At 52.9% G+C, this 26,745-nt stretch overlaps 1 protein-coding gene across 1 annotated transcript; it reads left to right on the top strand.

Moving 5' to 3' along the window:
- On the top strand, positions 1-25,089 carry VANGL2 (VANGL planar cell polarity protein 2). The gene is made up of 8 exons (XM_060197671.1): positions 1-232; positions 12,010-12,270; positions 12,379-12,499; positions 13,917-14,524; positions 15,525-15,661; positions 16,037-16,172; positions 21,057-21,288; positions 21,758-25,089. The coding sequence occupies exons 2-8, from the start codon at positions 12,200-12,202 to the stop codon at positions 22,016-22,018; spliced, it is 1,566 nt and encodes a 521-aa protein (XP_060053654.1). The 5' UTR covers positions 1-232; positions 12,010-12,199; the 3' UTR covers positions 22,019-25,089.
- The last annotated feature ends 1,656 nt before the right edge of the window (positions 25,090-26,745 follow it).

Raw genomic sequence — 26,745 nt, 5'->3', positions numbered from 1 at the left:
CCCTTCCCGCCCCTCCCCCCCGACCGGGTCTGACTCCCGGTTCCCGATTCCCGGTTCGGTCCCGCCATGGGAGTCTGAGCGCCCCCGCCGGCCCCCAGCCCCCGGGGCCCTGAGGGGCAGAGGCTGCGTGTGGGACGAGGGGGCGCACACTCCAGGCCCCCTCCTTTCCTGCCGTCCGGCCGTCCGAGCGCGGGTGGTATACAAAGGCGCGGCACCCGGACCCGCAGCGGCGGTGAGTCGGCCGGGGGGCGCCGGCCAAGTTTGCAGAAAGGAGGGTCGCGCGGGGTGGGGGATCGTGCAGGCCAGGGGGCGCCGGCCGGGGCGCAGGGCGGCTGCTGGGAGCCGGGGGCTTGGGCAGCCCCCTTCCGGTGTGTCCCGGACCCGGCGGGGCGCCCCCTGACTTTGGGGAGGGGGCGGAGCTGGGCCTGGAGAGCCGGGGACTTTCCTGGGCCCGGGCGGGCGGGGGCCTTGCGGATCCCGGGGGAACAGGCAGCAGAGACCGGGGTTTGCGGGCGGGGGGCGGCAGGAGCACTGGAGTCCGGAAGACTGGAGGCCAGGGCTCAGGGGTGCGTGCCCCCGTCTGCACGCGGGGAAGGTCGCGCAGGTATGTGTCTGCGGGGAGCTGCGATCTGGGGAGCCGGCCGGGAGCGCAGGGGTTGTGAACTGGAGGCCGGGCAGGCGGGCGGGGACAGGCACCGGCATCCGCTCCCCTTGCTCGCGTGGATCACGGCGGGCTACGGCCCCGCACCGGTGAGTTTGCAGGCGGCGCGGAAGACCCGGGTGCGTGATTCTTTGTTTTTTTGTGCCTGTGCGCCTGGACGTGGCGTGTTCCGGCAGGTGGGCCTGGGGCTGGAGGTGTGGCGTGTAGAGCTTGACTGTGTGTGTGTGCCCAGGGACAACCGAGCCCGCGGTAGGTTTGCGTGTGTATACCGCCAGGGAAGGTGTGTGTGTGCCCATGTCCTGGGAGTGGGCCCCAGGGGAAGAGGTGTGCAGGAGCGGTGCAGGGGCCTACCTGGATAGGTGTGTGCACCTGCGGTGGCAAGGCTGTGCTGTGACTCAGTTCTCCCGTGTGCAGCGCGAGTTGATAGGTAGGGTACCACTATGTGTAAACCCCCCCCCCCCATGCTGTGTGTGTTGGGGGCACCAGCACTTGCCTCTGTAGGCAGATTTTCCTGGCGGGGAGCCCAAGGGCGGCTGGTTGGAGGGGCTAGGCTTCTTGGCTAGCTCTGCCTGGGCTCTCTCCAGGGAAGTGGGTGCTTGCAGATCTGGACCTCTGGGGTAGGGGCAAGGGGGTGCCTTAGGAAGTGCCTATTTGGGTGGTGGGTTTTTCTAGAAAAGGATGTGCATTGCAGGCAGTGGAAATAGTGGCTTGGGACATAGTCCTAGAGGACCTGGGGAGCTGGAAAAAGGGAAAAAGTATCAGGTTGAGTTCTGGTGGTCAGGTTCCCTCTTCCAAGTTCAGCTGATGGACACAGTTGTCCAGGGGTTGGCTGATTCAACCCTAAGACTCACACTGCTAGGCTGCCAGGGGACTAGAAGTTCTAGGAGAGTCTTGGGATTTGGGTGTGGAATGGAGGCCCAAGAAAGGAGTGTATGGGGATAGGGGCCCAGTGTCCAGTGGAGGAGGGACCCGGTGCTTGAGGACAACTTGGATGGGAAAGGTGGTGTGGACCCCTGGGGAGGACAGAAGCATTTCTTTGGAAGTTCCTGCCTTCCTGTGTGTCTGATTGCTATGGATCTGAGACTGGGTCTGGTCTGAGGGTCGGCTGGGGGTGAGCTGGAGAGGTCAGAGGTCCTGAGGTGGGGTGGGCCCCAGGAGTTGGACCTGCAGGTCATCCCTCTCATCACAGCCAGCCTCTGGGAAGTCGCTTGCATGTTAGAAAGTGGGTGGCTGCAGCTCCTCCTGGGCCCTTCCAATTTGGGGTCCTCTCCTATAACACCCTTCAGCCACATCCTTCTTGCCGCCAGAGGTGAGATGGAGGCCCTTAGCTTTGGCACTGGAGGTCATGATCACACGTGCCCACTTGGGTCTTCTCCATGGAATTGCATTTGGGATGGTCAGAATCCCTTCTTCTTCTTCTTCTAGCGTTTGCCATCAGAATCCCTAATCTCTGTGCAATTGGAATGTCCCCCTCCTTTGCCTGTGGACTCCCCGTCATTCCCAGGGAGGTAGGAGTAGAGGCAGAGTTAAAAAATGGATTTATTTATTGCATAGAAACGGAGAAATTGAGAGGGGAGAGGGAGATAGGAAAAAAGAGAGACACCTGAAGCACTGCTTCATGCTTAGGAAGCTTCCCTCCTGCAGGTGGGGCCTTGGGGGCTTGAACCTTGGTCCTTGCACACTGTAGCAAATGCACTCAACCAGGCACACCACTGCCTGTCCCAGCCTGCACTTACATATTTTGAATCTGATTGCTTTAACCTGGCACCTTCCAAGGTGTAAGACCTATGGCGGGTGCCCCCTATAGAATGGTGTGCGTGGCACTCGCTTTCTAGGGTGACTGGGCTCCTTGCACTCTCATTGTGTGCATGGTGCACCATGTCTGTGGGGTGCTCTTCCGGGCAGGAGGCTTTCGGGCAGATAAAGGCAGTGCTTCCTCAGAAGCAACTTGTAGACTGGAACCCTGTGTCTGTAGTCCTGCTCTTTGTGTGAAGCTCCTGCCTTCTGTTTCATCCAGGTTGACTTCCATCTGCCCTTGCTGTCTCCTGTTCCTCCCCAGGCCCTGGAGCAGCCTGTTCAGTCTGAGGTCAGAGAACCAGGCAGGAACAGAACTGGAATTCCTCCATCTGCTCATTGGGTTTCTACAACACCCTTCCAGCTTGAGGGGCATAAGCTGGACTCACAGTTGTGGGGGGCCTAGGGATGGAATCTGGGACAACCCTCCTTGTCTTTGAGTTTCAGGGCCTCCAGGCTCCTCCTTTTACTTATTCTTCTTTTAAAACTCAGTATATGGGAGAGCATGGGGGCAGTATGGACAGAACAGGAGTTAGCACCTGGTGGATTGATGCAGGGCAAGTTCTTTAGCCCTTTGGGGCCTCTCCACAAAGAGCCCAGGTACCTCCACACTCTGGCGGCCCCAGGCTCCAACCTGCTCTGAATTCTGCTGCCTGGTTTTATGTCTTTAGACAGAATCGATAACTTTCTGAAGCCTCACCTATAAATCAGGAGTTAATGATAGACCCCGCAGGGGTTTATGAGGATGAAATGAAGCATTGTGGAGGGTACTTCCAGGGTGCCCCAATAAGTGTTGGTAAGTGCATGGGATTCTGCTGTGGGGAGAACCAGGGGATGTGAGCTGAGTTGGGCTGATTCTGTCCCTCCGCTGAGCCATGCTGGTCACACACTCCTGTATGCTTGATGCTGGAATTCCTGGGATGTACAGGGATGGAGGTCCGGGTCAGCCGGCTCCCACGGGGTGGCATGTGGGAACACGCTCACTCTCTAGCCCTGTGGGTGTTCTGCGGAGGTGGGCTTTGGGAGGCTCTGGAGTGAGGAGCAGAGTACCTGGCCTTGGATGGGTCTCTGGCAGGCCATGTGTCCCCTTGGCTGAGTTTTTTAAAATCTAGGGGAAATTGACATACTATCAGCTTCAGTGTGGTGTGACCATTTCTGCCTAAAAACACTGTTACTACCCTAAGAAGAATCCTGCACCCATATAGAGTGGTTGCTCCCCAGCCCCCAGCACCCACTCTTTTCTTTGCCTTCCCTTTTCCTGGATCTGCCTGCATGTTTCATGTGAATGGAATTAAACAGCCTTCTGTATTGGCTTCCCTTACTCAACATCATATTTTGAGGCTCCTCCACCCCCACTTACCCTAAAAAGTAAAGCACCCAGGGGCTGGGCATTGGTGCATCTGGTTAAGTGTACACATTATCATGCGCAAGGACCTGCGGTTCAAGCCCCTCTCCCTATCTGCATGGGGGATTCTTCAGGAGCGGTGAAGCAGGTTTGCTTCACCCTTTCTCCCACTCTATCTCCACCGCCCCTTTCATTTTTTCTCTGTTCTATCAAATAAATAGAGGGGAAAAAATAAAAAGGAAAAAATGGCTGCCGGGAGTGTTAGATTCACATTGCCTGCACTGAACCCCAGCCATAACCCTGGTGGCAATTAAAAAACAAAACAAACAACAACAAAACCCAAAGCTCTTGAAGTTGGGAAAGTGGCTCAACTGGCGGAGCACTGGACTTATGTACCTGAGGCTCCTGGTTCGATTCCCAGTACTAACATGGTACTCTGGATTTTTTTCTCACTTTCTGCCTCATCTAAAACATAAGTCTTAAAAAAAATAAAAAGAAGAAGCTGGACTCCCACCCCAGATCTTGATGGGCTGTGGGAAACAGGAGCTCTGGAGACATTGAGGGTCTATAGGATGTTGCTATTGGGTGATGGAAACTCAAGGTCCCCCCAATCACATGTATACTCCAAAATGTGGTATCTGTGCCCTGCCTTTGCTGGGTCAGATTTCACATGTGACTTGGACATGTCTAGAGTTGATGAGTTAGGGAACAGGAAGGGGACAAGGAAGATGCTGTGTCTCGGCTGTAGGGTCAGTGTGAATGAACCACTCGCAGCTGGGTACCACTGGATCTTAAGGATAAGCCCTCTGCCTCATTTTCCCTGTCTGTGGCCAGAACTGCATTGTGGTTGGTGGGGATGCAGTTATCAGGCTTAGAGAGGAAAGTATTGGTGCCACCTCCCAGGGTGGGGACTGTGGGTTTTTGAACTTGTTCTTTCCTCATGTGTCAGCTACACTCATCCCTACCCACCCATCCTCAATTCTCCTCTGTCTGAATTAAGTGGACATGCCACTCCCACCCCCACATCCTTTGCAAGTGGGTAACCTTGTTGGGGAGGGAGAGATTTGGAGAGCAGAGGGGAGGAATGGCCAGGCATTGGGTCCTACCCACCTCCTAGGCCACCCTGTCTCCTGGTGATCCCCTTGTATGCGGTGATCTGAGGAGAGATGGGGTGGCCCAAAGATAATCTTTCTGCCCCTTTGTTCCACCCTGCCTGGGGTGCTGTGGGAAGTAGGCGGGGGCATCATAAGGGGCCCTTTGGAAATGAGGTGTGGTACTGGTCTGATGCCTCTGGTGAGGCTGGTAATTACAGATGTGACAGCTGGGGAGAAGGGGCTTGGATCAGCAGGACCAAGGATATCCCAGAAGTCAAGGTGGGGCCTTGAGAGAGGGGGGCGGCACAGAGGGTAGAGGATGGGGGCAGGGCTGGAGGTGTGGGAGGGTGGCCTTCCACTGTCACTGTGGAAGGAAGAGAGGAAGAGAGGAAGAGGCTGGGGAACCCAGGAGCCCTAGAGACAGAGGCTGGACGGGAAGAGGGTTGGGATGCCTGCTAGGCGGTATGGCCTGAGTTAGGGAGGAGCTATCTTTGGGGTTGTGGAATCTCCCCACAAGCTAGGGGAAAGCCAAGTGTAGGGGTGGGCTGCATACCCCCACCCCCACCAAAATGAGGCAGAGTTGGGGGCTAGCATTTTATGAGTTATGCACATTGTTGGGAACTCTCAACCTTACCTAGTGACTCCTAGCACCCCAATTTTACAGGTGTCAGGGAGGGGACCATCTCTCCAGGCTCTATCTCTTTCATCTCTCCTGCCGCCTTTTCCTGTTAGATCTGAGTTTGATTTATTATTACTATTGCCTTTAATCTTGAACTTGAGTAATTTCTCTAAGTCCTGAGTCAAGATTTCAGAGGAGATCAAGTCATAGGCCTGGGCTACCTGTTGGGCCACCTTTCCTGTGGCATCTTCATCCCTGGGGCACTGTGCAGCTCATGGCATCTTCTTGTGACCCAAGGGGCCTTGAGTTTCTTGCACCTCCTATAATATCCCTCGTATTCCTGCTTTCCTCAGAACTCCTACATCCACACCCCCAACCAGAGAGAGAGAGAGAGAGGGAGAGAGAGAGAGAGAGAAGGTATGTTTGTGTGTGGGCCTGGGGAGGGGGCCCTGTTTTTTTCTGGGTGAGTAGGGGTGACATTGCACAGGAACAGGTGCTGAGCCTGAGGTGTGAACACAGACACTCAGAAACAGCCAGGTGTGAAAAGAACTCTGGGTTTGTCCCCATTTGCCTCCAGGGATGGAGGTGAAATTGTTCAGGAAGGATGTGGGGTCCCGCAGGTGGAGAGGGCAGGGTGGAAGTGGGTCTGAAGATTCTAGGGCCTTTTGGTGACTCAGTTTCCCTTGGTGAGCCTGGGCTGATTGGCTCTGTGGAGGCCTGACCCAAGTAGGGAGCGGATTAGGGGCCTAGGAGCCCAGGACTGCCACTGCACCCTAGTTGTTCTGCATTTCACCTCCATTAGCTCATTGCCCTGCCTCCCACAAGGCAGCTTCCATTTGGGGGTGGGGGCTCCCCATCTCCCTCCTGGAGGGTGGCTTCTCCCCTTCCAGGCCCACCCTGTAATGTTTCCTGGGTCAGGCACAACTGGGATCTCCTATGGAAGCAGGATATGAAGAGGGGGGGGTGCTTGGATTCTGGAGGGTGTCGGTGTGTGGGCACAGGGGTTATTGCATCCATCTGGCTGACCACCTTCATGGCCACCTTTGACTCTGAGGGCCACCTGAGCTGCTTATTTCCTTCCTGGCTCCTGGGTCCCTGTTCACCTGGGGGGCCAGCCGAGTAGGCAAATCCTGCACCCGATGAGCCTAGTGGGTGGAAGTGTGGTCTTGCACAGTGATGAAAACAAAGTGGGCATCTGGACAGTCTTCTCATTGCTCCCACTTGGACCCATGCTAAGGTGCTGACTCATGCTTCCACTGTGCCCTCTTACACCCCCCCCCCCCAAAGTGTACCTTCCAGATGAGCTGGGAGTGGGTTTTGGGGAGGCTGGAGCATGAGCTGCCGGCATGCGTGTGTGCACTTGTGTGTGGCGTGGGGGGCAGGGACTTCTGGGGAGCTGGTGGGGGTGGGGTGGCAAAGACAGGGGAGCAGGTCTCTGCAGAGCCTGCCTGCCAGCCTGGTGCCTCCGGGTGGGGCAGCGGGCACAGCTCTACATTTTAGGGGGAGGGCAAGTGTGGCAATGCACATGTGTGTGTCTGCTCAAGCGTGTTTGGAGGGGACCCAGCCTTACCCCTGCCTGAGAAGGCGCGAAGTGCAGGAAATGGGTGTCAGGGACTGGCTGGGGCATCTCAACTCCTTTTCAGCTGGAGTGAGATCTCAGGTGTCCTGGCTTGGAGCCCATGCCTTAACTGCCTGAGGTGCTCTTAGCCTGGGGCTCTGCAGCCTGGGGATCTGATAGTTTGGGGGTGAGCCACTGACCAGGAGGTGAAAACTGGGTTCTGGGTCCAGCTCTCCTTCCCTTCCTTGGGGCCCTGCGGTAGAGGAGCCCTCACCTGCCCTGGGGGCTGGTGAGCTCATGTCTCCTGTCTGGCCTGTCGAGGATGAGGCCTAGCAGGGTGAGGGCGGGGCTCTGGCGCCAGCTCCTTTCCAACCGACCGCCCACTGAATGCACAGGGCTGGGGCAAGAACTAGGACAGCGGCAGGGGCAGGGTAGGCCTACTATGTGCCTCCAGGCTTTCCAGGGCTGGGAACAGTGGCCTAGGCTCCTGGAGTTGAGGGTGGGTGGGTATCTTAGTGTCAGTGGTGGTGACCTGCGGTGGGAACCACTTCCTGTGCCCTTGTCACTGGTGGATTAGAGAATCCCTTGGTCCTGCACTGGGCCTGGGCCTTGGCCACTCTAGAAGCAGGTGCCACTTTCTGGGATCCTAGGTGTGGTGGCTTCTGCTCCACCTTCTCTCCTTCTCTCCTGGCCCTGCCCTCTCTTGTACCATTTGAAATACCTGAAGGCTCTTTCAGCTGGTCAGGAACTGGGTAGTGTGTGTGTGTGTGTGTGTGTGTGTGTATGTTTGTGTGTGTGTGTATATGTGTGTGTGTGTGTGAAGGGGGAGTAGCAGGTGGGGGGTGTGGTCCTCCAGGGCACCCTGATGCACATCCCTATACCCCATACTGGTGTCTTTCACTCACGGTTGTCTGCAGGGTACTGTGGATTAGACATTCTGGGTTAGAAACAGTGGAGCTGTGTGGTCAGGAGGACAGGGGACCTCACCTACCTCCCATGGTCTAGTAATGTCAGGGTGCCCTGTACGAGAGGGACATGTGTTGTACATAGAGTGGAACTGACTTAGCGCCTTGTGGGAGGGGCTCACACCCAACAGGGGAGGAAGGGGTGCCCAGGCTATACGGTGGGCCCTTGTGTGGAACGGACAGGGGATGTTCAGGACTTCCCCAGTGGCCAGGCTAGGCTACTGTCTTCTCCAAGGTAGACCTATGGGAGATCTGCTTGGGCAGAAGGTAACTCTGGGGTCTTCCCCTCCCACCTAGATTTTATCTATTAATGAGAGAGACAGGGGTACAGAGAGGAAGAGGATCAGATCATCACATATGATGCTAGGGATTGAACTCAGAATCTCATGCTTGAGAGCTCAGTGCTTTATCCGTGCACCACCTCCCAAACCAAGAGCTGTGGGGTCTTCTTTTCTTTTTAAAAAGATTTTATTTATTTATTATTATTATTAAAAATATTTTATTTCTGAGAGAAATGCAGAGAGAGAGACACACACAGAGAAATACCAGAGCACTGCTCAGCTCTGGCTTATAGTGGTGCAGGGGATTGAACTGGGGATTTAGGAGCCTCAGGCATGACAGTCTGTTTTCATAACCATTATGCTATCTCCCCCACCCTATTTATTTATTTATGAGGAAGACCGGAAGAGAGGAAGAACCAGACATCACTCTGGTACATGTGCTGCCAGGGATTGAACTCACAACTTCATACTTGAGAGGCCAGTGCCTTATCTACTGCACCATCTCATGAACCACAAGCTGTGGGGTCTTTACCTACTTCACATTCCTTTCCCTCACTGTCTAGAAGTCCAATTTTTCCCCCCAGATTTATTTATTTATTAGAGGGATGGGGAGAGAGGGAGAGAACATCAGAGCATCACTTCGGAACATGTGCTGGGGATTGAACTCAGGACTTCACATGCCAGTCCTGTACTTGACCTACTGAGCCACCTTTCCAATAGTTAGAACCCCCTTCGAGAGTCCTCAGATGTCTTGTCACCTTGCTTCCTCCTCCACACACCACTTTTTGGCTCCCATGGGACCAGGAGAGGTGGGGGGGGCGGGGTCCTGTGCCCACATAGTCTCTCATCCACCTGAGCTGCCCTTCCTAGTGGCCATGGGAAGGAGCCAGTTTTGTTTTACATTTTGGCCAATTCCCTGCAACCCCATGATCCCCATCCCATGGCTGTGCCCCCTCTGCCTGTTGCCAGGTTCCCAGTGTATTTTCCAGAGGCCTCCCAATTGTTTCCTGGAGAAACCCGATCCCAGTGCTCAGACAAAAGCTGGGGCCTCCAGAGCAGAGCCCCATTCTCTCTAACCCCCAACCTCCACAACTTCCTCGCTGTGGATGCTGGGTATGGGTTCCAGGACCTGGCTGCCATCACCTAGGCAACAGGGGGCTCTGGTTGCCATGGTGATCAATATGGGAGAAGCTGGGCAGCCAGGGACAAAAGCCCCCATGTCCCCCCAGCCCTCCCCTCCTGCCCCCTTGGGATGATACTGAGACACATTCCATTAATTTTATTTCTGAAAGGCTTTTGGCGGGGGAGAAGGGGCTCCTTTTTGTGCTGGCCTCCTTCTCTCTCTCCTGTCTAGCAGCCTTTTAACCCCAGATAATCCACGCTTGGTTTGAGCAAGGGTTCCCACTGAGGGTGTGTCTTGGGGTAGTGAGGTGAAAAGCCTTGCAGCTTTGCACCCCCCAAAGCAGGGCACCCCTTGTGCTGCTCCCAGTCTGCCTTTCCATTTCCACTTGTTGATCCCATCCAGTGGTCATCTCTTTCCCCACGTGCACTTCCTGAGAACTGTGTCCCTCAGGGCAGGGGCCCTTGAAGCCCCAGCCTGAGATGACCTTATCACTTTCACCTCCCACCTCCCTCAACACTCAATGCAGCAGGCTAGGGTCTCCAAATTTGGGTTGATCTTGGATCCCTCATTCATTGCTACTTTTGGGGCACCCTGAGTTGAGTTGGAGGGGGTGGGGGTGGGAGGAGTGGCCAAGGGCAGCAGACCTTATATTGGGTTGTAGTAGCTGGGGAGGGGGAGGTCTAGGTTGAGCTGCTTGGTACAGGGCTGCAGGCACCTTGTCTGGTTTGAAATTCCTCTGTAGGAGACACAGGTGTATTGGCTGCCCTCCTGGATGTGGGCATGTGTGTGGAAGCACATGTATGCGTCTCTCTGTGCATACCTGTATGTGTATATGCGTTACATATCTGCACACACATGCACATGGAAATATTACATTTGTGCATGTGAGTGTGTACAGGTGTGCATGCTTGTGTGATTTTAAAAATATTTAAAATATTTATTTTGGATAGAGACAAATTGATAAGGGAGGGAGAAATACAGAGGGAGAGACAAGAGAGACACCTGCACTGTTTGACAAGCCTCCTTCCTGCAGGTGGTGATCTAAGGTTTGAACCCAAGTCCTTGTATACTGTAATATGTGTGCTCAACCAAGTGTGCCACTTCTTTATTTAGTCCTACAAGCAGCAGGATGCCTTTATACCTGCCATTTCTCCAGTCTCATAGGAAGTGCGGGGTTGGAGCCAGAGAGCATGGCTGACTGAGCTAGTAATTGTGAGTCACTAGCTGATCAACCCAGAAAAGTGTTTCTTTTACCCACTGCCTTATCCCCTCCCCAGCTCAGACACTTGGCTGTTTCTGCTCTTGAGTTGTGAAGTCCCCTCTGCCCATGGCCTTCCCCTGTGAGTCTCTTCCCTATGGCGATGCCTCACTTCTGCTCTCCATCCTCAGACTATTCAGAATCCTGCAGTTGAAAGCAGCCTTCCCCTGGCCCCATCCCCTATGTCTATCTTTCCTGGTTTGCTGTCTTCTCTCTGCTCCGTCCTGGCTGTCCACAGCTGTGTGTGACCCAGACTCTTCTTCTGGGGACAGAGCACAAGGGGCTTGGCAGTCAGAGTGGTGATAGAATGTGTAGCATGCAGGCCTGGGGGTGGATTTGGGGGAGTTGGTCAAAGAGGGAGAAAGCGATGGGGGAGTTGTTTCTGAAGAGGTGAGGACTCCCATGGGGGACCTTGAAGGAGCAAGATTCAGGTGTGAGTTGGGTTAGAGGGAAGGAAGAAAGCTGCTCTGCAGACTTAGGTGAGGGGTATGAAAAAGGCTGCCTCACTGCCTGTGGACAGCTGGATAATCTGAAAGGTGTGGCTAGAATGTTCCAGACAGACTACCAGAACACTCTAGACATGTAGCTAGAAAGCTCCAGACAGCCAGGAAACTATCAACACACAGTTCCAGATACATAGCTAGAATGTTCCAGACAGAAAGAAACCTCCAGACTCACAGTCAGAAAGCTCCAGAGAAAATGTCCACATTACCATTTCAGGATGTCAGACTTAGAGAACAGTTTCCAGTCACATTTTCCTCCTGTCCTGTCACAGCTTCTGTCCTCCCACACCCTGACTTAGTGTGAAGCACCCACACCCACCCATTCACATCTCTCCAGGTACACACAGGGATCCACTCACACATGATACAGTTGAACTCACAACCCACTCACACTTGCACACACATTCACACTCAACTCTCTCACACCCAGATTCAGCCCTGAGGGGGACCCGAGACAAGATAGTGCCCAGGACATTGTAGGTGGGGAGAGGACTCTGGCAGAGCCGTTGCCTCCTGATCGCCTGGGTATCTCAGGCCAATGGTTAGACCTGCCCTCTCCGCCTGGGTTGCCACACACAAGAATCCTCAGGTGTTCATGGCTGGGTCATTCTGATTGGCCTCTGAGGCCATGCTTCCCTTACCCTGAGCCTTTAGCACTATTTGGGATATTGTTGCAGGATATTGGGTTCAAGGAACTAGGCCCCTTAGACCCTGACCATCACCCCAATCTTAGATTCTCAGCCTGTGCACCCTGCTTCAGAGGAATCTTACCTATTGGGTTCCCCAAGATCCCTCTCCTTTTCCTCAGGAGCGTCGCTTGATTTTCTCTGAGTTGAGCCCACCCGTCCAGCAAAATAGAGTCCCTCAGGGTGACGGTGGATTTCCTGAAGGTGCCCCTTGGCCTGAAGAAGCCGCCGCTGAAGGAGGTGGTAGTGGGGCCCCCCAAAAGGCCCCCACCTGCGGCCCTGGAACGCTACAAGGCACGGCGTTCAGACGCCATGGACACCGAGTCTCAGTACTCGGGCTACTCCTACAAGTCGGGTCACTCCCGCAGCTCCCGCAAGCACAGGTGGGCCCTGGGCTGGGCTTGGTGCTTGAGGGGTGGGTGATTGGAGGGGGGGGGTGTCTGTTGAATCCCTCTCTTCCTCATGACTATCTCCCCTATTTGCTCTTCCAGGGATCGCCGGGACCGCCACCGATCCAAGAGCCGGGATGGAAGCCGTGGGGACAAGTCAGTGACAATCCAGGCTCCAGGGGAGCCCCTGCTGGACAATGAATCCACTCGAGGGGATGAGCGGGTGAGCACTGGGGGTGGAGACTCATCAGAGAGAGTAGGCTCTGAGACTGGGACTGAGCCCTTGAGACAGAGGCAAGTGTGTGTGTGTTGTCCCCCTCGCTATACTGGGTGTCCCAAGGAAGGAGCATCCTTCAGTTGCATTTGGGGAATTTTGGCTGAGATCCTTGTGGAAACAGCTCTCTCTCCTTATTGGGGAGGGGAGGCATGTAGGGGGTTGGGCTGGGTGTGTTGTGGGAATTCCTGGGGAATCGAGTGGGGACCAATAGGCTGGCGTCTTGGGTACTGCAGGCCCCTCTGGTATCAGTCTGGAGTTGGCACAGCCTGGGTCTAAGGGAAAGGAGGTGCAGGGAGAGGAAACATGAAATGGTGGTGGTGGGGTGGTGAAGAGTGGAAGGGAGGAGATTCTCTAGGACACAGCAAATCCGAGGTTTTGTCTCAAATGCTGTGACTCATTGGTTTCTAGTAGAGCAGCTCGAAGCCTGGACTAGACAGAAAGGACTTTGGGGATGGCCGCATCTCAAGCCCATGGGCCTCCAGGGAGCATCTTGGTGCCTTTTTTTTTTTTTTTCAGATGAAATCTTATGGCTGTGGGTGTGAACAGTCCCTCTAGGAGGGTTGTTAAGTGTAGGTCTGGTTCATGCTGGAGCTTGAGAATCTGCACTTACTTACATGCTCCCAAGATGTCTATGGTCATGCTTTGGAGTAGCAGGGCCTCAGGCCCTACTGATTAGACTTAAGTCTGCTGGTTCTCCATCTGGGGTAAACCTTATAAGCATCTGGAGAGCATTTTATAAAGCTTGACTCCCTTTTGGGCGGTAGCACAGCGGGTTAAGCACAGGTGGCACAAAGTGCAAGGACCAGAGTAAGGATCCCGGTTGGTTCAAGCCCCCAGCTCCCCACCTGCAGGGGAGTCACTTGACAGGCGGTGAAGCAGGTCTGCAGGTGTCTATCTTTCTCTCCCCCCCTCTGTCTTCCCCTCCTCTCTCCATTTCTCTCTGTCCTACCCAACAATGACAACATCAATAATAACAACAATAATAACTACAACAATAAAACAACAAGGGCAACAAAAGGGAATAAATAAATAAATATTAAAAAAAAGCTTGACTTCTGGCTTCATTTCCCAGTTCTCCTCAGTGATCATGGTGTGTGCAGCTGGGCTGTAACCACTGATCCTGCCACATTGGTTCATCTGTCCCTGCCCTCTTAGGCCCTGCAGTCTAGACATCTGAGCATCTGAACACATTTCTCTACCTCTACCAGTAGCCCCCCCCCCCCCAACCTCCACGGGACCCTGGCAGCCTATGTACTCCACAGAAGCCAGATTTGCATGTCTTGGCCAGTGTCCACTGATCACCTGCCCTCCTTCTTTTCCACATCCTGTTTCCCTCCCCGGACACGATGGCCCTTGGCGGCAGGATGACAACTGGGGGGAGACTACCACGGTGGTGACAGGCACCTCGGAGCACAGCATCTCCCACGATGACCTCACCCGCATCGCCAAGGACATGGAGGATAGCGTGCCGCTGGACTGCTCACGCCACCTGGGAGTGGCTGCAGGGGCCACGCTGGCACTGCTGTCCTTCCTCACGCCGCTGGCCTTCCTGCTGCTGCCGCCGCTGCTGTGGCGCGAGGAGCTGGAGCCGTGCGGTGCGGCCTGCGAGGGCCTCTTTATCTCGGTGGCCTTCAAGCTGCTCATCCTGCTGCTGGGCAGCTGGGCGCTCTTCTTCCGGCGCCCCAAGGCGGCGCTGCCGCGTGTCTTCGTGCTGCGCTCTCTGCTCATGGTGCTGGTCTTCCTGCTCGTGGTGTCCTACTGGCTCTTCTACGGTGTGCGCATCCTGGACGCACGCGAGCGCAGCTACCAGGGCATCGTGCAGTTCGCTGTGTCGCTGGTGGACGCCTTGCTCTTCGTGCACTACCTGGCCGTCGTGCTGCTTGAGCTGCGCCAGCTGCAGCCGCAGTTCACGCTCAAGGTTGTGCGCTCCACCGACGGTGCCAGCCGCTTCTACAACGTGGGACACCTCAGGTGCGGTGGGCTGGCTGGGAACAAGGTCCGGGTGGAGGGGCGGGGCCGTAGGGAAGGGCTGGCGGTGAAGGGGCGGGGCCAAGGGCTTGGAGGCGGGGCCCCGGTTATAGAGAAGGAAGACAGGTGGGGTCATGGAGGAGGTGGTTCTATGAGGGTGAGGCTGGGGACAGTTGGGGTCCAGCGGTAGAGAGGATGGGTAGAGGAGTGGACCTGCGGGCTGTTAAACAGGTATGGTGACGGGATAGAGAGTTGGGGGTGAGCCAGAAAGGGACAGAGATGGGACAGGCTTGGGGACCACCATGACTGGGAACAGTGGGAGCAGGGTCAGGGAGAACTGCGGTTCGAGCAGGGGGGAGAGTCTGAGGGGACTGACAACAGGCACACGGTTAGGGACATCTGGCAGGAAGGGCCAGAAAGATTGGGGTTCCCGAAGTGCAGACAGTGTGGGGTGGACTGGAGGGATGGAATTTGAGGGGAAGGTGTGAGAGTCCTTAGCACACAGCAGGCTGTCAGTAATTAGCTGTTGTTTCTTGTGATCTGTCTGCAATCTGGGCATGATTGGGGCTGGAGTTGGCAGCTGGTAGCCAGCAGATGAGAGGGCATCTCAGAGGCAGGGAACAGGGAAGAAAGAGTGGTGACCAGGCAGAGGTTTTTTTTTCTAGCTCTTAGGAAGACACAGCCTCTGAGCAGCAGGAAGGGGTCTCTTAGAGGAGCTGCACGGGGTGGGGGGAATGATTTTTTTCAGCCATCTAACTGAAGGATTTCCCCCTACACTCCGGTGTTAGTGGTACCTCTAGGTCCTTTAAGGGTATAATTAAAGGGGTGAGATCCCTCCTTTTTTTTGGGGGGGGGGGAGCAAGGGACTCGACCCCGAGAGGGACTTGGGAAGCAGGCTTCTTGGAGGTAGCTTGTCCCTGTCCCGTGTCCTCTCCTGCCCTGCCGACCTGCCCTGATGTGTCCTTCCCTTGGCCCGTCTGTACCCTCACCGTCTTCCCCGCAGCATCCAACGTGTGGCAGTGTGGATCCTGGAGAAGTATTACCATGACTTCCCCGTCTACAACCCCGCCCTCCTCAACCTGCCCAAGTCCGTCCTGGCCAAGAAAGTGTCTGGTTTCAAGGTGTACTCCCTCGGAGAGGGTGAGCGGCCCCAGAGCCCGCCCACCTCGCCCCCACCCCCTGCCACGTCCCTCTCCCCCACCTCGTTCTCTCCACCCTAGGTCTTTTTATGCTTTGTTGTGTCCTCCCCTTTCTCTGACTTCTTTGTTCTGTCCGGCAGCCCTAGTCCCAAGCCCTCAGTCTTTGAGCTTCGGAACCTCTCGGAAGGAACCCAAGCAAAGCTCTGCCCAGGGAGGAGGGGTGCGGGGGGCTTGTCCTCCAGTGCAGAGGTATCTCTCTCCACCTGGCCATGAGAGCCTGGACTGGAGGGATCTGGGTGGTGGACGCAGCCTCCTCAGCCATGCTAGGTTATCGTCGTGATCCGGAGTGACGCCTCCTCTGTCTCGCTCTGTGCAGAGAACAGCACCAACAACTCCACTGGCCAGTCTAGGGCGGTGATCGCGGCTGCGGCTCGGAGGCGGGACAACAGCCACAATGAGTACTACTACGAGGAGGCGGAGCATGAGCGCCGAGTGCGCAAGCGCAGGGCCAGGTGCGGGCTGCGGGCGGGGCTGGGGCGAGATGGGGTGGGCAGAAGGGCTGCAGGGTATGGGCGTGGCGGGGAGAAACTGCGGGAGGAGGAGCTCGCTGCATAGGGGCTGCTGGCTGCGAGGAAGATCCCGGTTTCTGTGATCATGTAGTGTGATGACAGCCCTAGTTCCTGTACCTTTCTGAGCTTCCCTGACGCTCATTCATTCAGTTTCTGTAGGCTGGAGGGCCCTGTGCTCAGGTCACTGAAGTCAGAATGACTCTCCTCCAAAGCCTGGGTATTAGCATGTCACCAAGCCCCATAGGTAGGTCACACTGCCTGTCGAATAGGGCTCTTTGCCTTTTGTTTGAATGGGCTTCTGCTATGACTGCCTTGGAGACTATCTTACGGAGTTAGCTGAGGTGGTGCTTAATTACATGTTGGAACCGCACAGAAGCTGCTGAAAACCTAAGGCATGGGAAGGTGGAGGCCCAGGGCAGAACGCTTTGATTTCTTCCTGGCATGAGGGGATCCAGCCTAAAGAAGGGGACTCTTCTGAGGTTGCAGAGAGGGGCTGCATAAGAGTTGCCACAGATCTTGCAGCCTGCTGGTTAGAGGGCTCCCTAACCCCTGCAGAAATGAAGTACAAGTACCACTACTTTTTAATTTAAATTAATTGATTTATTATTGGTTAGAGATAGAAGTTGAGAGGAGAGGGGGAGTTAGAGAGGGAAAGAGACCGAGAGACACCTGTAGCCTTGCTTCACCACTCATGAAGTTTTCACCCGGTAGATGGGGACCAGGGACTTCAACCCTAGTCCTTGTGCACTGTAGTGTGTGTGCTTAACCTGGCCCCTTCACCACTTTGTTCTCAGGTGCTGCCTTGCTCCCCCTTGTCCTGGACAGCCTACTCTGTGATATAAGTTATGATTGAGAGTCTGGCTTGGTGTGTTTTCTGGGTTGCCAAGGCTTCTCATGGGGAGGGAGTGAGGCCCCAGATACTGTCACTCCTTCTGATTTAGGAGCTTCCAAGGAGGAAGAGGCCTTCCTCATCTTTACAGAAGCCTAGTGCCCCCTGTAGTAGACCAGAGCCACAAAGGTTACTAGGAATCATTCTAGCATACCTCCACCTCAGAAATGACCTCCTTGGGATGAAACCAGAGGTGTGCTCCCCCTTTTACCTTATCCTTGGCCTGAGTCTTCATTCTCAAACTGCCACCACCACTCTAGGCCCATGGAGGAGCCAGGAGAAGATTTATTTCTCCTGAGACAAAAGGAACTTTTTAAAAATATTTATTTTCCCTTTTGCTGCCCTTGTCTTTTATTGTTGTTGTTGATGTCCTTGTTAGACAGGACAGAAAGAAATGGAGAGAGGAGGGGAAGACAGAGAGGGGAGAGAAAGATAGACACCTAAAAACCGGCTTCACTGCTTGTGAAGCGACTCCGCTGTAGGTAGGGAGCCAGGGGCTCGAACCGGGATCCATACGCAGGTCCTTGTGCTTTGAAGCAAGTGCACTTAACCCGCTGTGCTACCACCCAACTCCCACAAAAGGAACTTTTTGAAAAAATAATTATTTATTCCCTTTTGTTGTCCTTATTGTTTTATTGTAGTATTTATTATTGTTGTTGTCGTTGGATAGGACTGAGAGAAATGGAGAGAGGAGGGGAAGATGGGGAGAGAAAGATAGACACCTGCAGACCTGCCTCACACTTATGAAGTGACTCCCCTGCAGGTGGGGAGCTGGGGGCTTGAACCGGGATCCTTACACCAGTCCTGCGCTTTGCGTCACCTGCGCTTAACCCACTGTGCTACCTACCGCCTGACTCCCAAAAGAAACTTTTAACAGGACCCTCAGAAGAGGAAAACACCAGCAGAACTGTAGACACACCTTTTCTGCATATATTTACTGCCAGAATCTTTCCAGTACTTGCACCTCCTGTGTCCTCAAGCTTATGATTTCTCCTGTTAATTATTTTTTTAAGTTCCTCTTCCCCCTATACCCTTCCCCCACCATCTGTATTTTATTTATTTGTCTATTTATTTTTACTTTTATTGCAGTATTCAGGATCAAACCTAGGGCCTTACTCATGTGCTCTGCTACTGAGCTAGCCCCCCTCCCCTCAGCCCAATTTCATTTTATTTTGTTGGGAGAGAGTATGCATAAAGCACTGCTCCATCATTTATGGAGTTTCTTTGATACTGTGCGTGGTGTTCCTTTGTGGTACCTGGGAACAAACACAGGGTTTCAAGTACAGAAGATATGTGCTTTACCTGCTGAGCTTCCTCCCTGTGTTATAGAGAGAGAGGAGGGGGAGGGCGAGAGATCAGAACACCATTTCACTATCTATGGAACTCCTTTGCAGTCTGTAATCTCCCATGTGGTGCTGGGGATTGAGCCTGGAGCTTTGTGTCTGGAAGGCTTGTGCTGTATCTGCTGAACTATCTGCCCATCCCCAACCTCTGACCATCCTATCCCGTTTCAGGCACCACTTCTGTGTGTTCACTTTCCTGGCCTAGGTTTGGCTGGTCTGTATGTATTGGCTTCTAGTGTTCCGCCATAACACCATGTCTGAAGTTTTTGACCCCATCTGGTCCTTCATTGCCCAGTCAGTGTCTGGACTGCGGTCTTTCCTGTCTGTTCACTTCCCCCCCACCCACCTTGTTCACTTTAAAAAAAATTTTTTTTTCTTTTTTTAAATTTTTAAAAATATTTTATTTAGTCCCTTTTATTGTCCTTGTTGTTTTATTGTTGTAGTTATTATTGCTGTCATTGTTGTTGGATAGGACAGAGAGAAATGGAGAGAGGAGGGGAAGACAGAGTGGGGGAGAGAAAGATATCTGCAGACCTGCTTCACCGCCTGTGAAGTGACTCCCCTGCAGGTGGGGAGCCGGGGGTTCGAACCGGGATCCTTACACTGGTCCTTGCGCTTTGTGCCATGTGTAGTTAATCCGCTGCGCTACCGCCTGACTCCCAAATGTTTTGTTTTTTAAATATATATTTTATTACTATTATTTTGCCTCCATAGTTATCACTGGGGCTCAGTGCCTGCGCTATGAATCCACTGCTCCTGGAGGCCATTTTTTCCCCTTTTGTTGCCCTTGTTGTTGTTTTTAGTATTGTTGTTATTGCTGTCGTTGTTGTTGGATAGGATAGAGAGAAATTGAGAGAGGATGGAGGGTAAGACAGAAAGGAGGAGAGAAAGATAGACACCTGCAGACCTGTTTTATCACTTGTGAAGTGACCCTCTTGCAGCTGGGGAGCCAGGTGCTTGAACCGGGATCCTTAGGCTGATCCTTGTGCTTTGCGCCATGTGCGTTCAACCTGATGTGCTACCACCCAGCCTCCGTCTGTTCACTTTTTTTTTTAAATTTTTTTTTTAATATTTATTTTTATTTATTTTTTCCCTTTTGTTGCCCTTGTTGTTTTATTGTTGTAGTTATTATTGTTGTTGTCGTTGTTGGATAGGACAGAGAGAAATGGAGAGAGGAGGGGAAGACAGAGAGGAGGAGAGAAAGATAGACACCTGCAGACCTGCTTCACCGTCTGTGAAGCAACTCCCCTGCAGGTGGGGAGCCGGGGTTCGAACCGGGATCCTTATGCCGGTCTTTGTGCTTTGTGCCACCTGCGCTTAACCCGCTGCACTACAGCCCGACTCCCCGTCTGTTCACTTTTAAGGATAGGTAGCATCTTACTGACATTTAGGGGCTGTGACTATCAGATGTGCTGACTTCATGTACACTCAGCCTTTCTGGCTCCTGGGAATTGCTGGTTCACTTCCTTTGTCCATTTGCTCTATGCTGTTCTTACCTTCCCTCTGTGACTTGTAGCAAATTTCTTACATGCCCCTGGTGTTAGTTGCCCATGTTATTGTGGTGAATAGCTGCCCATCATCTTGATGAAGTTCAGCCTATTTAGTTTCCACTTGTGCAATGTGACTTGAACTTCTGGGGTTGATGCAGCAGGGTTCCCTATAGTTCAAGTCCATGCAGCTTCCTGCTTTGATCTGTGTCATCCTCCTGTGTCCTTGAACTGATCTCTTCTTGGTCAGAGTATGTGTGAGACTCTCTCTCCCAACAATCACACTCTTACACACATATACATACATAACCTCTCATATAGCAATGTGCATAGACACATGCCCAACACACTTATATGCGCACATACACATTTAACAGTGCATGCACTCACCACGTGCACGCACACATTCATGTGCACACATACATGCCCACATACTTGTACACATACATACACACACATCCCCTCACCCTTGCCTTGGCTCTGTTGGGTGTGAGTTGCATTAGGAGAGTGTGATATTAGGGGAGTCGGGTGGTAGTGCAGCGGGCTAAGCACACGTGGTGCAAAGCACAAGGACCAGCATACGGATCCCGGCTCCTCACCTGCAGGGGCGTCCCTTCACAGGCAGGTCTGCAGGTGTCTATCTTTCCCCTCTCTCTCTTCCCCTCCTCTCTCCATTACTCTCTGTCCTATCCGACAACAATAATAACTACAACAATAAAACAACAATGGCAACAAAAGGGAATAAATAAATTTAAAATAAAAAAGGTTAAAAAAAAGGAGAGTGTGATGTTCTTTTTTTATTGTTGTATTATTATTATTGATGTCGTCATTGTTGGATAGGACAGAGAGAAATGGCGAGAGAAGGGGAAGACAGACAGGGAGAGAGAAAGATAGACACCTGCAGACCTGCTTCACTCCTTGTGAAGCAACTCTCCTGCAGGTGGGGAGCCAGGGGCTCGAACCGGGATCCTTCTGCCAGTCCTTGTACTTTGTGCCACCTGTGCTTAACCCACTGCACTACTGCCCGACTCCCCTAGAGAGTGTGATGTTCTAACCAAAGTTGGGGAAGGTCACAGGCTGCATCTGGTCCCTGCTTCTCTGTCCCCAGGCTGGTGGTGGCTGTGGAGGAGGCCTTCACCCACATTAAGCGGCTACAGGAAGAGGAGCAGAAGAACCCCAGAGAGGTGATGGACCCCCGGGAGGCTGCACAGGCCATCTTCGCATCCATGGCTCGGGCCATGCAGAAGTACCTGCGTACCACCAAGCAGCAGCCGTACCACACCATGGAGAGCATCCTGCAGCACCTGGAATTCTGCATCACACATGACATGACACCCAAGGTGGGCTCTGGGGCTGCCTGCCTGCCTCCAGCCTGTCTGTCACTCCTACTCACTGTCCAAGGGGGAGTGGAAGGGGAGATTGGCAAAAAGCTGAGACATGTCAGGGATCTGGCATTTCCAGAACAAATCCTGCCTTTGCCCCTCTTTTCCCAGAGGGCCTTTGCCCTTTGCTTCAGGGACTCTACCCAATCCTCAGTGCTGTTGTCCAATTCCTGGAATTGCTTTCTGTAGCCACCTTGGTGAGCAGGAGCCAGAGGTGTCACACCTGGATCCTGGCACCTTAGGCTGGTGTAGGTAGACTTCAGGGCATTGTGAGCTATGGGGGAGGAGGGGTGAATGAAGCCTGCTGTGGCTCAGAGGCTGTAGGAGAGGAGCTGGTATGTGTGTGTGCATGAATGCCCTGTCCCCCCTTCTCATGGGCTGGTAGTGCTGATGGCCATGCTGGTTCTCACACCGCCCTGTCCTTCAGGCCTTCCTGGAGCGCTACCTGGCTGCTGGGCCCACCATCCAGTACCACAAGGAGCGTTGGCTGGCCAAGCAGTGGACGCTGGTGAGCGAGGAGCCAGTGACCAACGGGCTCAAAGATGGCATGGTGTTCCTCTTGAAGCGCCATGACTTCAGCCTGGTGGTCAGCACAAAGAAGGTCCCATTCTTCAAACTCTCTGAGGAGTTCGTGGACCCCAAATCACACAAGTTTGTCATGAGGCTGCAGTCGGAGACTTCTGTGTGACTGTGGCACCAGGTACCCACTGGGGGCCTGGGAAGCCTGGGGATTGGAGGGGGGAGGCTCCCCAGGTAGTAGGGGCCTCCTCCTCCTGTTGCCTCTTCCATTTGCTCCTGTTTTTTTTTTTTTTTCTTTTACTTGAATTAGGCACCCCCTCCCTTGTTTGCCCCTGCTCGACAGAGATGTCCCTACCCTGTCCTGTTACTCTGTACCTCCAGGCCCTAGAGGGATCAGTGTCTCCCTTTCCCCTCCCTGGGACAGCCTGTCCTAAAAGGGGCCCTTCTCCATCCCAGGTTCTCTGCAGCTGACCCCCACTGTGTGTCTCTGGGAGCACAGATACGACCAGAGACCCCTGTGCCATACTCCTCAGGACAGAGCTGCCTGCACTTCTTGGGGTCTCTTCTTGTAACCTTGCCCCTCAATACCCCGAGTTCTTGGGGCAAGGACCCCTGCCACCTTTGTCTTGAGTTGGGGTGAACTGGTCAGGGGTGTTTGTGTCCAACTGTTAGAGCCCCCTCCATCCACATGCATTCAGAGCAAGATGGAACTCACCCTGTATCCTAAAACCTCACCTTCCATTTCAGACTTCTGTGGCCACACATCACCATATACAAATTGAGGCAAGAGTCTTCTGGGACATTTTTCCCAGGCCTGGGGACAGTCCCTTTCAATCTTAGGTAGCCCCTGAGGAGTGGGACTTCTCAACTCAACGAGCTCTCCAAAAGGAGGGGAGCAGGTCCCTTTCTCAAGAATGGATGGCTTGAGGTCTCTTCCTTAGACATATTCAGTTGCACAGACCTCTCTTACCCCCTCCCAGATCTTCAACAAGGATTTACTTATCTTCCGTTCTCTCTCCTCATGCCTTCCTCTACTTTCTGTCCTGCAGTCTCTAATTCAGCTGGAGACCTGTAGTCTCGTCTCTTTGAGGGGGCAACCACTGCTCCCCAGACCCTGCCTTAAGCCCACTTTGCCTCAGGAGTCTCCTCCCCAAGCTACACAGTTACCTACTCTCCTGGCTGGCTTCTGGCTCTGGTTCCCTCCGTATCAGGGTGAGGGGCTTGTGTGACTGCCATTTGCAGGTACTTAACCCCTCCCTGCTTAGCTTCCATGGTCTTTGCACCTCATCTAAATTGTGGAGACTTTCTGCCTCCCTTTGAGCAAAATTTACTGACTTTCAAATACGTATTTTTCAGTGTTAATCTGAGCCTTTAAAGCAGACACCTCTAATCGGTGTATTTTATCCAAGAGCACAGACTAGGAAGCACCAAGTCCCTCCAGCAGTGCTGGGCTCAGGTCTCCAAATATCGCCTTTGCCCCTTCAGTCTCATGGGCTGCCTTCTGCTAGGCCCCTCACTACTCTCACTGGAGTGCTTGCTCCCTGGACTGATCCCCCACTGCTTCCTATGAGTCTCTCTATAGGGGCAGCCCTGGATGTGAGGGAGCCTGTGACAGACCCTCTGCTAGCCTTTTCCAAATAGCATCCTATCCACACCACTTAGAGAGAAAGACCCTTCGGTATTCTTGACCAGGTCCCCAGATGGACTAGTAGTAGATGGGCTAGGTGGGGCTCAGGGCTCAGTGTCAGGTTAGGGCTGTGAGTTTTAGACCAATTTAAGTGAATATTCTCTTGGGTTCTTAGGATTCTGGGGTCTCAGATGTCCCGAGTGTCCCTGGGATTTGGAAATTCTGGAGGGTCCTAATGATTGTGGGTTGTCTGTGATCTGGGAGTGCTTAGAGGTCCTGGGATCCTGGGGTCTTGAGGGTCCTGAGAATTCTTGGAGTCCTAGGGATGATTCCCAGGTAGACAGATGTCTCTTTTTCTCTTCTAAGACCCTATTTCAGAGGCATACCCTGGGCCTTGTTTTTAAATACCTCACTATCCTGGCAAAGGGCTTGGGGGTACTGGGGGTGGCTGGTGGAGGACTGGGCTTTGGGGAGAGGGCAGGCTTCTGAGCTGTCTTAGTTGCTGCCCAGGGTGGGGCTGAAGCGCTTATTTTAAGAACCTGCCATGTTTTTAATCACTGTGACTTTTTCATTCCTTTTCCCCTAAAACAATAGACACCCTGCACCCCCACCCCACCCCTACCCCAAGCACTAAGGGCTGTGAGTGAGAGTAGCATTTGGTTCTTTGCGTCAGAACTGTGGTCTCTCTGTCATTGATGAAGCTGATGATTTTTACAGTGTGGGATGCGTGGTCCAGTGTGTGTTGTGTGAACTGTCTCCTCTGTGGGGCTTGTCTTCATGCTGTGAACAGGGGCACCCTGACTTGGTCCCCTAAGCCCCTGCCCCATGACCTTTCTCAGGCGCTGGGGTCCTCATTCCTTCCTGGGGTGCACCCCTCTTCCCATGTCACTCTGGTGTGCTCTTTTCTGTGACTGTAGCACCAGTTTGTCTCTTTGCTCACCTGGAACCTTCCCCACCCTGTCCTGCTAGGAAGCTGCTTCACCCTCACCTACCTCGACACCCTGCCATTCCCACTGGTCCCTTCTCCTAAATGACCCCCTAGTCTGGTTTGTTTCCCTCTTATATTTTCTTCCACCTTCATTTCCTGCCCCCACTCACTTTCTCTGTTGCAATGCTGAGGTTTGTGCACCCTGGAACCTTCTGTCTGACACCTGTACCCTACTTTGTGCTTCTCATTTTTTCATGGGTTGTGTGACCTCCCCACCCACCTTGTGTCAGTCTGTCTCCTCTTTCCTTGTTCTCCCCACCCCACAGGGTGGCATCTGCTAATAAACCAGCCCCAGCTGGTGTGTGACTGTCGTGTTTTGTCCTCTTGTGTGTGGAAATAGGGGTGCTCTTTGCAGCTCCCCCCAGTGAGATTGGATATGTAGAGTTTTCCACTGTTGGGTCTAGAATTTTCCCCTCCCCCTTTTTTTGGTTCCAGAGCTGAGACTTTGTGCATGCATGTAGAAAATTGTAAAATGTAAATTGTTTTTAATATATAAAAAGCTTGTTTTTACAGTTTGCAGTGGAGCTAAACCTTATGGCAACTTTAGGGATTTTTTTTTTCTTAAACATAGGAACTAAACTGTACAAATTTTTTTTTATATATAAAATAAAGACATTTGACTTTTGTGGGGGCATCCTATTGTTTTTCTTTCTCATGGGAACCAATGTCTGAAACAGAGTGCTCCCATTGGGGTGCTGGCCAGCAGGGGGCAGACTGAAATCATCTTTGTTCCTCAACTCTTGTGGAGGAAAAAGGAGCTTGATAACCTCAAGCCTGTTCCTGAGAAGAGCAAGAGAGTGTCCTCCACTCAGTGACTCCCTGAGGGTGCTTGTCAGGATGGGGAGGAAGGAAAGATAACTTTCTGGGGAAGACTCGGGAATTTCAGGGGATAGTGGATACGATGTATATCAGTAGTGACAATTTGTCACATTTCTCACTTTCTTATTTCAACCATTATCTCTCTGGCCTTTCACATACTACACAAGGGTCCATTCCAGCATTATCTAGCTGTTCATGAACCTGAAGAGTTCAGTGGTGCTGGGTTTGCCACATGGCAGATTCTCCAGGAGCAGGTCTTCTTGTGACCTGGGATCAAACACTCAGCACTCAGAGCCTTCTGATGTTAGCAACCAAGAAACATCACCAAATGTACTTGCCACATTTGCCGCTTTAGGCTCCTGCCCCTGCTCCTGTGCTTTGCAGGTTCTGAGGATGCAGAGATATTTCAGTCCTGGTTTTGAAGGGATTCTGGTCTAGTCTGCAGGAGGGGGCAGACCCAGAGCCTAGAAGGCTTCAGGTCATATCCCCGGGCAGAAGCACTCAGTGGATTCCTTCTAGAAATAGTTTAAGAATCAAGGGAGGAACATATATCTTTGAGGGGAGGGGTTTTATTGCTCTGCTCATCTGTGAATTTCTATCTAGTTCTTATGTCCTCATGTGTTTCAGGCATGCAATTAAAATGATCATCGGATGAGTAGTGACTTTAAAATAATTGCGGTAGCGCAGAGGGTTAAGCGCATGTAGCGCGAAGTGCAAGGAATGTAAGGATCCCCGTTTGAGCCCCCGGCTCCCCACCTGCAGGGGAGTTGCTTCACAGGCAGTGAAGCAGGTCTGTGGGTGTCTATCTTTCTCTCCTCCTGTCTTCCCCCCTTGATTTCTCTCTGTCCTATCTAACGACAGCAGCAACAACAACATTACGGGGAGATAAGAAGAGAGAAAAAAGAAATGCCAGTAGCCCTGCTTCACTGTTCATAAAATTTCCCCCCTGCAGGTGGGGACTGGGCCCTTGAACTCAGGTCCTTACACACTGTAATGTGTGTGCTCAACTGGGTGCACCACTACCTGGCCTTTGACAGTGAATTTTAAAAATAATTAGCAAATACAACATGATATGGATCATGTAGTTACTTTTCTTTTTATTTATATTTTACTGTTTAAAAATACTTTATTTATTATGTGAGAGATAAGAAAGTAGGAGAACCAGAGCATCACTGGCACATGTGCTACCAGGGGTCAAACTCAGGATGCCATGTCTCAGAGTCCAGTACTTTATGCACTGTGACTCCTCCAAGACCAGTATCTTCTTCCTTTAAAACTGCACTCAATAGAAGACCAAACTGTAGCTTAAGGGCTTATGCCTTAATATGGGAGGTCCTGCGTTCAAGCCCTGGCACCACATGGGAGCACCATGGATGGCACTGAAGGGGTTTCTTTGATGACAGAGAAGTGCTGTATCTCTCTTTGTCTCATCCTTTTTTTCTTACTCTTTCTGCCAAATAAA

This window comes from Erinaceus europaeus, chromosome 9 (genome assembly GCF_950295315.1).
Source record: "Erinaceus europaeus chromosome 9, mEriEur2.1, whole genome shotgun sequence".
Lineage (NCBI taxonomy): Eukaryota > Metazoa > Chordata > Mammalia > Eulipotyphla > Erinaceidae > Erinaceus > Erinaceus europaeus.
This window is presented reverse-complemented; position numbering and strand designations above follow the sequence as displayed.